Source organism: Hippopotamus amphibius, chromosome 4 (genome assembly GCF_030028045.1).
Source record: "Hippopotamus amphibius kiboko isolate mHipAmp2 chromosome 4, mHipAmp2.hap2, whole genome shotgun sequence".
In the NCBI taxonomy this organism is placed as follows: domain Eukaryota; kingdom Metazoa; phylum Chordata; class Mammalia; order Artiodactyla; family Hippopotamidae; genus Hippopotamus; species Hippopotamus amphibius.
The window spans coordinates 106557390-106571984 of NC_080189.1; the positions used below are offsets into that span (position 1 = coordinate 106557390).

Genomic DNA, 14595 nt, shown 5'->3' on the forward strand with positions numbered 1-14595 from the left:
CCAGTTTACTGAGTTTTGTTGGTTTTGTTCCTTCTTTTTTTCTGTCATTTGGTTTGCGTTGGTTTTGTTTAATAAAAACAGAAAAATGAAGGAGGAAACACTGGGGTTACTGCTTAGGTTCTAGAATGCCTTCTGCAAAATAATTCAGTCTGACGTGATAACACTCAAGTAATAAACACTGATCTCTCCACTGGACCCCCCGCCTGCTCATCTGTAACATGGGGACATCTCTGGGTGTGGGGCTCATCACTTTGAAAATGAGAACAATTCGGACACACTCCCCACCCCTGTTGGCCCTGGCAGGGAGCCCTGCACTGTGAACCCCCAGTCCCAGGCCTTAGGCCCAGGGCCCAGCTGGGTGGGGAAAAAGTACAGAATCCAGGAATGAGTCAGGGCTAAATAGGTAAACAACACACAAAAGAGTAGTGCAACTCTGGTCAAAACCAAATGAAGACCACATTGTACTCTCTGTACTTTTCTTTAATAAATAAGTGGATACCATGTGCCCAGATGTCTGCCCAGCTGAATGAGGAGGAGGTCTTTACCAGATGCTTTTATGAACTTTCATTCTTAAAAGCAGTTTTGCAGTATGGAGGTTCCTTAAAAAACTAAAAATAGAACTAGCATATGACCCAGCAATCCCATTACTGGGCATATACCCAGAGAAAACCATAATTCAAAAAGATACATGCACCCCAATGTTCACTGCCGCACTATTTACAATAGCTAGGACATGGAAGCAACCTAAAAGTCCCATCAACAGATGAATGGATAAAGAAGATGTGGTACATATATACAATGGAATATTAGACATAAAAAGAATGAAACTGAGTTATTTGTAGTGAGGTGGATGGAACTAGAGTCTGTCACACAAAGTGAAGTAAGCTAGAAAAACAAATACCGTATGCTAACTCATATATATGGAATCTAAAAAAGTGGTACTGATGAACCCAGTGACAGGGCAAGAACAAAGATACAGATGTAGAGAATGGACTTGAGGACACGGGCAGGGGTGGGGGGAGGGCGAAGGGGAAGCTAGGACTAGGTGAGAGAGTAGCATCAACATATATACACTACCAAATGTAAAATAGATAGCTCGTGGGAAGCTGCTGCATAACACAGGGAGATCAACTCGGTGATGGGTGATGACTTAGAGGGCTGGGATAGGGAGGGTGGGAGGGAGTCACAGGAGGGAGGGGATATGGGGATATATGTATAAATACAGCTGATTCACTTTGTTGCACAGCAGAAACTAACACAACAGTGTAAAGCAATTATACTCCAATAAAGAGCTGAAAAAAAAAACTGAATCCCTCTGTGCAATACCCTAAAAAAAAAAAGCAGTTTTGATAGTTTCAAGTTTTAACAACATTGGGACAAAAATAGCAAGGCTGTACATAAAGAATTCCAACTATAAATGAAGATGGGAATTCTGTCCGTATGTCTAGGTGGCATAAAAATTGCTGAGTGAATGACTCATGGGCCCGTCCTGTCCTCTCTGTGGACAGGTCAGACATGTCACCTGTGCAGCTCTGCCAGGGCCCTGGGCTTCCGTGTGGAGCGAGTCTCCTGGGACAGTGGGACCCAGCCGAGCGCATGTGGCGTCTGGTCCGTGATGGGGCAGCGGTCACCCCCCACCCCGGCCGCCCCCTCCCATCCCCCAAGCTATCTCTTTACCTCCTCCAGCTGGATCTCCCGCTCGTAAACCAGCTTGCGGACCATGCTGGCCAGAGACACCATCCACGTGAGCATCATGATCAGGGGGAAGAAGAAGCCGACGTTGTTCAAGAACCTGCGGGGACAGTGGGGTCAGCATCTGACGCCGCCCTGAGACGCTCGCAGTGAGTCCTGCCCCCAAGCTGCATCCCGCCCGTCCTTTCGGCCACAGGGCTCGTTAGGGACCGAGTCCTCGGCTGACCTCATGACCGGGACAGAACCGCTGCCAGGCATCCTGATTCACAGGTGTGCACACTCACAGCGCACAGCGACACTGAGTACCTCCTCTTTGCCTGTAAAGCAGAGAGTCATGGGGACCTGGGATCGCATGACCCCAACTCTGGGGTTCTTGGAGCAATGACCCCAGATGCAGAGAATCCAGACACACCTCTGTGAGGGGCCCATTCAGTAGAAATTCAAGACAAGAAGAAACTGGAGAAGAGAAATTACAGTACGTGGTGTGTAACTCCACCCTTTCCTAATCTGCTCCTGGAAACGAGTCCAAACCAACAAGAGAAGGAAAAACTGACGCTGCAACTCTGATGCGTGTTTGGAAGATGTGGCTTTGAAAAAGCTGCTGAAAAGAATCAATGTCATATGGGAGTCACACAAAAAAGCAGATAAGAGAGATGTTGGGAGCAAAACACCACCCTCTGCAGGTCTAGAATGTGCCATTAAAACCATACCTCCAAAAAAAAAAAAAACTATACCTCTTAGATAATTATTCACCAAAGTGACTCTATTCTACAAGGAGTACCTCTGTGCTCCCGTGTCTTCAGTGTCTCATTATGGACTGAATGCTTGTGTCACGCCCAAATTCATATGTTGAAACCCTAGCCCCCAAAGTGACAGTATTTGGAGGTGGGGCCTTTAGGAGGTGATTAGGTTGTGATGAGGTGATGAGGGTGGGGCCCACGATGACATGAGTGTCCTTGGAAGCTGTCACTCTCTCCACCCTCTGAGGACACAGCAGGAAGGGGGCCGTCTGCAAGTCAGAGAAAGGGCTCTTGTTATAAACCGAATCTACTAGCCCCTGGACCTCTGGAACAGTGAGAAATAAATGTTTGTTGTTGCTGTTGTTGTTGTTGTTGTTGTTGTTTTACCTGGTTTCTGTTGCTTTTATTAAAAAAGAAAAAGACAAAAAAACGCATGAGAGTGGGGAGAACTGGGGAAGGCAGAGGGGGATGGGAAGAGGCAGGATCAGATGGAAGAGGGGGCACGGATTCAGGCTGTCTGATCGATCTAAGGCGAACGGAACTTGGAAATGAAAACTATTTCTTCTTGGTTAATGATTTGGGTGAACTAGTTTCGTTTGAATCAAAAAAAAGAAAAAAGAAAAAAAAAAGAGGAAAAAGTATTTATTAATGTTAACAGCCCTCCCACAGGCTCCTTTTCATCTGTTCAGTAACTGGAAACACTTTCCAACGTGGTCTTGAGAACGTTCCACAAAGATACAACTACGATTTCTTGGTCTTCATTTCTTGGGTGTCTCTGTACATTTTGTTTTAAAAAACAAAAACAAAAACAAAAAAACAAACTACATTTCTTAAAGCCCAGGGGCACTCTGGGGGCACAACACCAAGAAGAGCCGTGTTAAGTGGGCATCTGCTGCCCATCACACTGGGTGGTGTTGGGAGCCGCTCCCACCTGAGACCCTGTTTCCAGGGAGACAGAGGAGGAGGATCATGTGAAGAGCACGTATGTCTGCAAGAAGCTGTGGTCTTTGTGGTCGTGGAAGAGAGCCTTTGAGCTGTGTGGTTGTTCACGTCCCCTAGTCCTCACCACTAGTGGGAGCCTCTTGCAAAAGCTGGCCAGGAAGACCCAAGTCATTCACGATGAGCAACAGCTACAACAAAAATCTAGCACAACAGTCACGAGAGAAATGCAAGTAGGTTGAGAGTCTCAGAATTATTAACAAATGAAGAACACACGCCAAAAAGATGGTGACGTGAAACAGATGAAAAAGCGAACATCTCTGCCATCAATTTAAAGCTATTTAATAAGGCAACCCCCTATGAAAACAACACACCACAAGCAGATACGGAATGTGAGCTGGAAGAGGTTAGAAAGAACCGGAAAAAGGGAGGTCGCCATCAGACAGATGAAGACGAAAAGAGAAGCAGAACAAGGGCAAATGTTGCTGCACACACACACAGTGAGCGACAGAAAACACACGTGAGAAATACAGCTAAAGGGAAGAGGAAGAGAGAGGTTAACAGAATTAGGGGAGCTTTACTGATAAGAAACACAAGGGGGAAAGCATGCAATTGGATTCCCTAAAGAAGAAACACCGGGGACTCCCCTGGTGGCGCAGTGGGTAGGACTCCGAGCACCCGATGCAGGGGGCGTGGATTCAATCACTGGTCAGGGAACTAGATCCTACGTGCATGCTGCAACTAAGGAGCACAAGTGATGCAACTAAGGAGCAGGTGAGCCACAACTAAGGAGCCTGCCTGCCACAACGAACACCCAATGCAACCAAATAAATAAATAAATAAATAAATATTAAAAGAGAGAGAGAGAAACCAATTACTGGAAAATAATAAATTTAAAATGCTAGAACACACTAAGAATTTCCAGAAAAAAAAAAAAAAAACACTTAAGTCTACACATTGAAAGAAATCATATTGTTCCTTCGAAAATTGTCCTAGAATGGTCAACAATTAAATGTATAATAGTAAACCACTGAATTTTCAAGTTATTAGGAATTGTCAAAATGACCAAGCCATATAAAACAGGGAAAATATCAAGGTGAGCTGAGATTTCTTTATAATAACATTCAAAGCCAAAGATAACAGAGCTACTTCTACAAAATACTCAAGTAAACAGTGAGCCAAGGATTTCACATCCTACCAACCTGTCTTTCGAATATAAATGCTGCGAAGAATTTCACGTATGTAAGAACTCAGGTTAAATTGTCTCAGGAGATCTTCTTAAGGAAATTACCAGAAGACAGACTAGCTCACAAAAGGATCATTGGTAAATCACAGTGAAAGAATAATGCTAATCAGTGGATGTATTTCCAGTGAAAATAAGACTAAAACAAAAATGAAAAATAAGATGACAAGACAGACTGGAAATGTTTTGTCCCCTGAAATGTAAAAATGGTACAACAGGCAAAGCTTGGAAAGCTGGGGAGATGAGCCAGTGAGGAAGGACAAGTTGGTAAAGGCTAAAACCAAAGGCTATTTGTTTAACACTGACAAACACAGAATATAAGTACAGGCATCTTCAACAGTACAAGGAGGACATTAAGTGAAATAATAATGTTAACTAAAATTGCATAATAACGAAGAAAAAGTAAATGATGGGAGAAGAGAAATTACATTGCTTTTTTATTGGTCATGGTTAAAAAAATGGGTTGATATTATACAAAGTTATAACTACAAGGTAACCACTAGAACAACAGCAAGACATTACTAAATAATAGTATGAGTATAGGAAAATATAAGACATAACTAAGACCATATATGCATGAAATTCCATTTCATACTGTTAAACAGTGAACCTTACTTGTGTAAGAAGTGATGCACACAAGAGAAACACCTGAAACAAAACACTTCAGAAAAGTTTAAAAGGCTAAGATGAGCAAAAGCAAATGTGAATCCAGAGAGAGAGAGAAGAAAGGGAAAAAGATCAGAGGTCATTACCTTAATTTTATATGGGGCAGAATTACGTCCACAAAGCACTAAGGAAGACCCAGAACGCAATTATTGTTCTATGGCTGTGCACAAAGTGCCTCAGCCCCGAGACTGGAAAGGCCACAGCACAGGGAAAAGCAGGGGACATGCCAGCAGCAGGGGCTATGATTTATCTGTCTGAGCTCAGGACAGATGAAGGGGACACAAAGTTAATATAGATAAATTCCCTACCAAAAAATAGGAAATTGGAAAGTCTTTTCAAATCACTCACAAAAGCAGATTGTATCTTAGCTGACAGAGAAAAATGCCATAAATTCAGAAAGTGGAAATGATAAAGCTAGTGTTTTCTGATGGCAACATAAAAATTAGGATTTATTAGCAGTACTCAGCAATTTAGGGTATGATGAAATTTGGGATTTCGTCAATCTGATTTTTTAAATGCTTTCACAGACTAGTTTTTTGTTTGTTTTTTTAAGCTCTTTATTGGAATATAATTGCTTTACACTCTTGTACCAGCTTTTGAGGTACACCAAAGTCAATCAGCTGTATTTATACATATATCCCCATATCCCCTCCCTCCCGCGACTCCCTCCCACCCTCCCTGTCCTGGCCCTCTAAGGCATCACCCATTATCGAGTTGATCTCCCTTTGTTATACAGCAACTTCCCACTAGCTATCTCTTTTACAGTTGGTAGTGTAAACATGTCTGTGCTACTCTCTCACTTCTTCCCAGCTTCCCCTTTGATCCGCCCCCCACCCCCAACCTTGTGTCCTCCAGTCCATTCTCTGCATCTGCATCCTTATTCTTGCCCTGTCACTGGGTTCATCAGGACCATTTTTTTTTATATTCCATCTATATGAGTTAGCACATAGTATTTGTTTCTCTCTTTCTGGCTTACTTCACTCTCTATGACAGACTCTAGGTCTATCCACCTCCTTACATATAGCTCCATTTCATTCCTTTTTATGGCTGAGTAATATTCCATTGTATATATATGCCACATCTTCTTTATCCATTCATCTGTTGATGGGCATTTAGGTTGCTTCCATGTCCTGGTTATTGTAAATAGTGCTGCAATGAACATTATGGTACATGTTTCTTTTTGGATTATGGTTTTCTCTGGGTATATGCCCAGGAGTGGGATTACCGGATCATATGCTAGTTCTATTTTTAGTTTTTTAAGGAACCTTCAAACTGTTTTCCATAGTGGCTGTACCAATTTACATTCCCACCAACAGTGCAGGAGAGTTTCCTTTTCTCCACACCCTCTCCAACATTTATTGTTTCTAGATGTTTTGATGATGGCCATTCTGACCTGTGTGAGGTAATACCTCATTATGGCTTTGACTTGCATTTCTCTAATGATTAGTGATGTTGAACATCTTTTCATGTGTTTGTGGGCCATCTGTATGTCTTCTTTGGAGAAATGTCTGTTTAGGTCTCTGCCCATTTGTGGATTGGGTTATTTGCTTTTTTGGTATTAAGCTGCATGAGCTGCTTGTATATTTTGGAGATTAATCTTTTGTCAGTTGCTTCATCAGCAAGTATTTTCTCCCATTCTGAGGGTTGTCTTCTTGTCTTGTTTATGGTTTCTTTCGCTGTGCAAAAGCTTTTAAGTTTCATTAGGTCCCATTTGTTTATCCTTGATTTTATTTTCATTATTCTAGGAGGTGGGTCAAAAAGGAGCTTGCTTTGATGTATGTCACAGAGTGTTCTGCCTATGTTTTCCCCTAGAAGTTTTATAGTGTCTGGCCTTACATTTAGGTCTTTAATCCATTTTGAGTTTATTTTTGTGTATGGTGTTAGGAAGTTCACAGACTAGTTTTAACCTGAATTTTTCTTATTATAAGTAATCTGAGTAACTTCATATGCTTAAAATTCCTCAGAATTTCCACTTGGAAATTAAAAGAAACTTTACTTAAACAGCTCTTGGGTCAAGAAGAAGTAGAAACCTGTACTGCAAGTGTCTCGAAAGCAATGAACTTTTAGCCATATATCAGATCTATGGGACATAGTTAAAATAATGATTGAAAGAAAAGTCCTCAACTAAGGTAACTACATAAATTAAAGGGAAGAAAACACTAAAAATAATTAATCAGACATGAATCTCAAGTATCAAGGAAACAGCGTAACAAATTCAAGGTACATAAACGTCAGGAAGCAATAAAAATAAAAGCAGAAATAACAAGTCAGAAAAGACCAAAAAAGAGAATTGATAAATAAAGTCCAAGTGTGGTTCTTTGGAAAAAAACTCAACAGGACAAGAAAATAATGAAACTACATGGGCACCAAGTGAATCTGTAAAATGCAGAAGGAGAAAGAAAGCTGTTGAAGGAGGGGAAATGGGGGAGCAGGAGGTGGTGGGGGGAGGAACAGGAGTGCTCTGCTGGACCTCAAACCCTCCCTGGACCTTAGGGAAGAGGCTGGGGTCTGACGTGGATGCGTGTGCCCCTCCATCCACTTCCCAGCTGGGCGACAAGAGGTCCTCGGACTCCCGTCCCTGGGGAGTCCCACAGGGGAGGGTGACGGGGTTCCCAGGGCTTACACGGTCCTGGTAACCCTGGTCTGCAAGCTTCCAGAAGGCACAGGCACACCTTTTTCACCACCAAGTGTGACAGTCAAGTGCACATATGACACACAGGAAAGGCTCCACAGACGGAGACGGCTTCAGCTGAAGAAACAGCACAGAGAGCTTCTCTCTCAGCAAGACGTCATGAGTTCAAGGTCATGGAAGGACAGTCCCCAGACAAACAAACAAAAGAACCAACTGATGTTTTAGAAGAGGGTACGAAGTATGACTCTGTCTCCATTGTTTCAGCTCTTGACAACCATTTATTTATAAAACTAACAATAAAAAAAGAAACATTAAACCCGGGATGTCTAAGTGACCTCAGAAACAGGGCTGTCTGTCACCTGCCTATTATCAGGACAGCATGAATCAGACATGTGCCAGATTTGTCCTGACTCTAGAACCTAGACAAAAGCCTGTCAATAAACTTTGAAATTAGGAAATCAAACATTCTCATTTATTTAAACTTTTTAAAAGGCTCCTCTGATCTTATTCATCACCACCAACTCTTTTCCTGAAGGTGGCAAATCCTCGATCTGCATTTTAATAACTCGTTGTTAATGGTGTTTTCTCTCGTTTGCCTCTATTAGCAACATCCGGGAGTTCAAAGACAGAAAAGGACCAGTAGTTGAATCAAAATCCCACACACAGTTAGGAAGAAGCACGTGGAGAAATCAGCTTCTGTTTTTGTCTCTCAAGATGCATGACTTCAGTGCCACTGCAGGGTGGTGGGCAACCTCCAGCCCCCACCCCACATCCTCCCGGCTCTGCCTCCCGCCCTGCTGCCTGGCCTTCTCCCTCCATCCCCCCACCCCCACCAGGACCCTGATCCCAGGCAGAGCCCAGGACGCTGCGGTGGAGCAGCTGCTGAGCTGCTGAGAAGGACAGAAGCTTTCTCCCCGCCCCCAGCCTCGGGCCAGCGAGCGGATGCAGGCCCTGTGCTTCCAGCGCCCTCCCCAGCACAAGAAGGGGGTGAATCAGGGACCCCTGAGGCTCACGTCCGGGCTGTGCCCTCCCACCAGCCTGTGCTGGAGTCACGCACAGACGTGTGTGGCTTCCCGGGCCAGGAGGAGGGGAATCTGGTTTCACCCTCCCCTTTCCTGGTCCTGTCTGCTAACGCACCTGGGAAGTCAGGGAGGAGAGAGCGCACAAACGCACCTCTCTCGGCTCTGAAGCATGGAAGCACCGTACAGGGAAGAACGTCCCGAGGGTGAGTGCTGCCCTGAGTCCCCTCAACTGGCCTTCCCCTCACTCTCGTCCCGCCCGCTGAATCACCCAATTCAACTCCTGAGTGTTCTCGGACAACCCCACCTGAGAGGTCACCCGCCCCAGGCCTCTGGGAATCCCTTCCTCCCTGCTTGTGGGTGGCACTGGCCTAAACTGTAAGAACTTGTGCTGAAGAGGAAATAAGCTTCCTCTGATTCCCTAGTTCAGGTGGGAGGAATCCCCCGTGAATATCACTCATCAAATTTATTCTGAAGGGTGTTTGAAGCTACAGATGCCTGTGTCAGATCTAACATGTTATGTCTACAATTACTATTCTATCTGGACGGCTCAGGCGTATAAAAAAACTGAGCCTTAGGGAATTAAAAAGGAGAATGGGTTGTCTCCAAATGCTCTTTGGTGGAATGACTATACAAAAGCTCCAGGATTTTTCTCCACCCGGTTTCCAAACACAGGGCCCCTCCTGCTGTCAGAGGCCCTCGTGAGCACACGGCCCTGCCCGGTACTTACAGGTCGCTGGTGTGACACGGGTAGGGGATGGCCTGAGCCTGCACGGCCGGGTCCAGGGCCTCCTGCCCCGTCTGCACCGAGACGATGGCCCTTTCGATCATGTCTTGCAACGGGACAAAGATGTAGTTATACTTGAACCCATCGGCTGGAAGGCTCTGAGGGTGGAACTTCCAGAAAGGGTTTTTCACCAGATCTGTTCTCATGCTGTACGAGACGCTGGTCCGGATGCTGTATGTGACCTGGGGCGGCAGCTGAAGAGATTCTGAGCTGAGGTTCTTACCAACTGCGGAGTTGTTGAAAATGATACCTAAAGTCAGAAAAGGGCAAACAAAGGGTCATCACAGCCTAGGAGCGGCTCACACCACATCAGCACGGGTCTGACCGGAACCCCAGGACACTCAGCTCAGCCCCCAAGCCCTCGGCAGTAAGGCAGCACCAACACCTCCTAATTCCCAATTTCCTCCTAAAATTAAAAAACCCTCTCTTTTATTTTAATAAAACCACACAGTGGTGTCATTAATACAAAGAAATTATCTGTTTTGCATTTTTGCAGGACTTGAAAAACTACACAAGGCTGCTTAAAAAAATTAGTACTTCTTTGTCTGGGTAACAGACGTCCCTAAGAATTGATGTCTTGGATTCTGTGTTCTGCCACAGGAATTCTTCAAATTTGAGGGTTCAAGTCTGCCCTCCCAAAACTCATAAGTTGAAGTCCTCACCCCTAATACTTCGCAGTATGACCTTATTTGGAGATGGAGTCTTTACAGAGGTAAGCAAGTGAAAATGAGGTCACGGAATATGCTCTAACACAGCATGACAGGTGTACTTGTAGATGGGCAAGGGTGGACACAGACACACACAGAGGGGAGATGAGGAGAGACGCAAGAGGCAGATGGCCATCCACATGCCAAGGAGAGAGGCCTCAGGGGCAGCCAGGCCTGCCCACACCTCGATCTCAGGCTTTGGACTCCAGAATTGTGAGAAAATAAATTTCCGCTGTTTAAGCCACCTATTCCATGATTCTTTGTCACAGCAGCCTTAGCAAACTAACACAAAACCAAATAAAAACAATTCACTGTTATCCAAAAGGAATATGAGAATACATTGTATTTATGTTGAATAAGTGAAACTAATTGACAGAGTTGAGCTGTCTCTTCTCCTCTGACCCCCAGGATATCCAGATCCTGATAAAAATAAAAGGGATGGAATAAACCAGGGTACAGCTTTAATCAAGAAAAAGATAATCGACCATGTGAGATTTAACATTAAGCTAGTAAACCAGTCTCGTAAACTGACAGAAACAGGCACAGGGAATAGCACTGGGCCTCGGATGACGTACGAGGCCCATCTTTTCACCAACTCAAGGCGACCAGTTCTGCTTTGTTTGTTTTGCCAGGAAAGCACTCCTTTTCTTTTGGTGCCATGATAAGACACGTTTGGGGAGAAATATGCAAATATTGCCTTGATGAGCATGTGTGTTAACTGAATACTTACTGGCCAAGAAGTTGTTCTTCTGCATGAGGGCCTGTGCGGTCGCCTCCAGGGAGGTGACGGAGGCCATGCCCTGGAAGCGGTTCAGCAGGACACAGGAGGACAGGTCGGCCAGGACACGGCTCAGGAAGCGGAGGCGTCCAGTGCCTGTGCGGTTCAGCATCTGGTCCAGCTTCCCTTCTGAGGACAGGAAAACAAGTGCGTGGCAACTGCGGGTCTGTGCTAACAAATTCCCTCATAAGAAAATTACTCTGAAGCGTCCAGCTGTGTTCCACCCAAAATCTGCTACTTCTTTGCTGAGTAAAAACCCCGCCTTTTATCTTTGGTCCCTGTAATACTGATACTTACATGCATCAATAAACGGAAAGAGAATAGTTAAATCACAGAGGGTGAGGTTGCAACCCACGGGCAAGTCAACAGCACAGGGAATGAAGAACAGAGAGAAGGACATGCAAGAGGCACGGCTGGAGTAACCACCTCTGAGCAGAGAGGGGGCAGTCCTGACACCTCTGTACCTGCCCAGGGGAGCTGGGGAGCAGTGGTGGCAAAGGGAACAAGACCCAGCTTTGTCCCTGAGGCAGCTCTACTGTGATTCCATGCTTACCCTGGAAAGTTATCTGATCGGTCAAAGTTTGTTTTCTCAACTGCAATGTGAAGAAAGCAGAATCCCCTATGGGACTGTCCTGAGGATTAAGCTTTCCTTAGTACCTCATGTGTATAAGTGCTTCCTGAGCACATCCTGTTGTCATGGTTACAGCCGCTGAAGAGGAGAGCTAGGCATCAGCCAGTTATCCTAATTTAATTCCTCCCGACAAAACTAAGCTTAACAACTAGAAAACAGGAGACCAAAAAGTGCGTTGCACGGTCTGAGGGGCTCCAAGTGATTGGGATTTTTGTTTTCTTGTTTTTCATAGAGAATTGGAAAGTGCTCGATTTTACAGGATGGGGAAACTGAGGGCATTTCTATATAGCTGATCATCTGTCATTTGGAATATGTGCTCTACAAGCTGACAGTTTCACTGTGTGTGATTCCAGAGTGTGATTCATGGAATAAAGAGTGACTTGGCCTCCACAGAGTGTGGCTTTAATTGTCTTCCAGGGACAGAATCAAAGCTGCTTTAAAAAGATTTTGCATGGCTGAACCGCTCATACAATTGAATGACTGTATCCGTGTGCATGAGCGCGCACATGTGTAACGTTAGGGATGAGAAAAGCAGCTCCACACGAAAACCCCATGGGCTTTAGGACCCCGTGCAGAGCCCCTTCTCTGAGAAGAAGGCAGCAGCACTTGCCCGGTGAGAGCTCTCGCTCAATGCACTGACTGTAACACAAGTAGCTGCTCAAGTTCTCTGACTCTGGACACCTCAGTGCCCTCCCCAACCCGACAGGGGTGCAGACGGGGGGCACCTCCACGGGAAAGGATGGAAAACAGGACAGGGACACAAAGGCCCACGGGGAGAGGACTAGACCAGGCCAGCTTCTCTCCCCTGTATCCCCATCACACACAACAGGTAAAGACGGGCCGAGGGGAAACACACAGGTCCATGGAGCAGAGGACATGGGAAGGCCACAGCTCCCACCTCCCCACCCCCGTCAGCCCACAAGGGCAGCGAGAATTGGAGGCTCACACACGCACCGGTACAAGACTCTATGATGATTTCAGCCGAGCTCTGGCCAGGAGAAGCTGAGCACTGTAACCATTTGACTTTTACACCCGAGGACCTGAGACACACTGGTGTTAGCCGTGGCCAACTAGCGGGTCTGAGACCCCGTTTCTAGCCCTAAAGACGGTGCTCAACACCTGCCTCCATCCTATTGCTCTCAGCTCCTCTAAGTGAGGGAGGGCTTCCCCACAGTCGGGGCCACAGCTGTCTGTCAGGGAAGACCGTCCTGTACATCCTAGGATGTTTAGGGACATTCCTGGCCGGAGCATCTCACCAGCTGTGACAACAGGAAATGTCTTCAGACCTTGTCCCCCTGGGGAGTGATGTAAACAGAGTCCCCATAAGCTCCCTGCATATGAGAAACACCCAATCAGGCTTTAGAGCCTCATTTTTAACCTCGCCAAGCAGTTAAGGAAACCCTCCAACATGAAACAGAGAACTCAAAATAAGTGAATAACAAAAAACAGAAACAATGATCAAAAAATGAATCTAAACATAAAAATGACATTTTTTAATACAGGTGAAAAATTCAAAGAAATGACAGGAAAATATCCTATAGGACAAATGTCTGCAGATTTAAAGGCTCCATTATTAAAGTAATAATGATGGACAACTTGCTGAAGACAAACAACTAGAAAGGATGGATGATTTTTTTTAAAATCTGTGTGAAGGCTTCAAGCAGCTACCAAGGCAGCCAGGACATGCCGGTCTGAGGCCTGAATGAGGCACAGGTCTGGTGCGTGGGCTCCTAAGGATGGAGACCCTGAGCCTGCAGGGTCCTGCAGGGCCTATGTTCAGGGGCTCAGGGTGGGGGCCTAGGGAACACCCCAGTTTTACCTGAGACCCTTTCTCACCCCAACTGGACTCCAGTAGTAGAGGAAACGCTCCTGGTAAGAATGAGGCTCCCACAATCAACCTCCGATTAGATTCAAGGACGTGGCCCCACCCAAGCTCCCTGCAGAGAGCAGAAAAATAACATCGAGAGGAAACAACACCATCCAGAAAGTAAAGCTTATTCTACAATTTTCATACACAACGTCTGGTAGTCAATGAAAATATGATTACTATTCCTGGACATAAAAGAGAATAACCAAGAGCCCAGAGGATAAAAGACGAAAGGCTCATAAAAGACTCAAATGTTGTCATTAACAATATGCACATCAAAAATCTTTGAATACAGTTGTCCAAAAATTAGATGAAAATAGGGAGAATTTCAGCAGAGAAAACTATTTTTAAAAAAACAGTCGAATTATAGGTTTAGATGTGGACATGGGATAACTGAGGTGAAGAGCTGTCAGCTGAGGAGTACAACGTGGCTCTGCCCTGGACGACAATCACCCGAGCTTCACGCTCCAACCATGTAACTAACACCGTGGGTGGGGACTGACCAGGAGAAATCAAAGGCGATCCCTAACATGAGTGCCTCAGGGAAAACCAGTGCAGGCACATGGTTTACAGATGTAGCAATCGACTCAGAGGCAGCAGCTCACATGGGGACCCTCAGCAACAGAGTTGACTTCTGTGAGCAGGTCATGGAGTGACACGGATGGTGTGATCACTTTTACAAAAATATATGCACCTGTTGGGCTTCCCTGGTGGCGCAGTGGTTAAGAATCCACCTGCCAATGCAGGGGACACAGGTTCAATCCCTGGTCCAGGAGGATCCCACATGCCGTGGAGCAACTAAGCCCATGTGCCACAACTACTGAGCCCACGTGCCGCAACTACTGAAACCCATGCACCTAGAGCCCAAGCTCCACGACAAGAGAAGCCACAGGA

The 14595-nt window shown here is 45.5% G+C and overlaps 1 protein-coding gene across 1 annotated transcript in view; it reads right to left on the bottom strand.

Moving 5' to 3' along the window:
- Positions 1-14595, bottom strand: part of ABCA13 (ATP binding cassette subfamily A member 13) — a 324555-nt gene that overhangs the window by 197905 nt on the left and 112055 nt on the right. Inside the window, 3 exon segments of the mRNA XM_057732590.1 lie at positions 1678-1792; positions 9662-9968; positions 11156-11332. Coding sequence (XP_057588573.1) covers positions 1678-1792; positions 9662-9968; positions 11156-11332 — 599 coding nt within the window.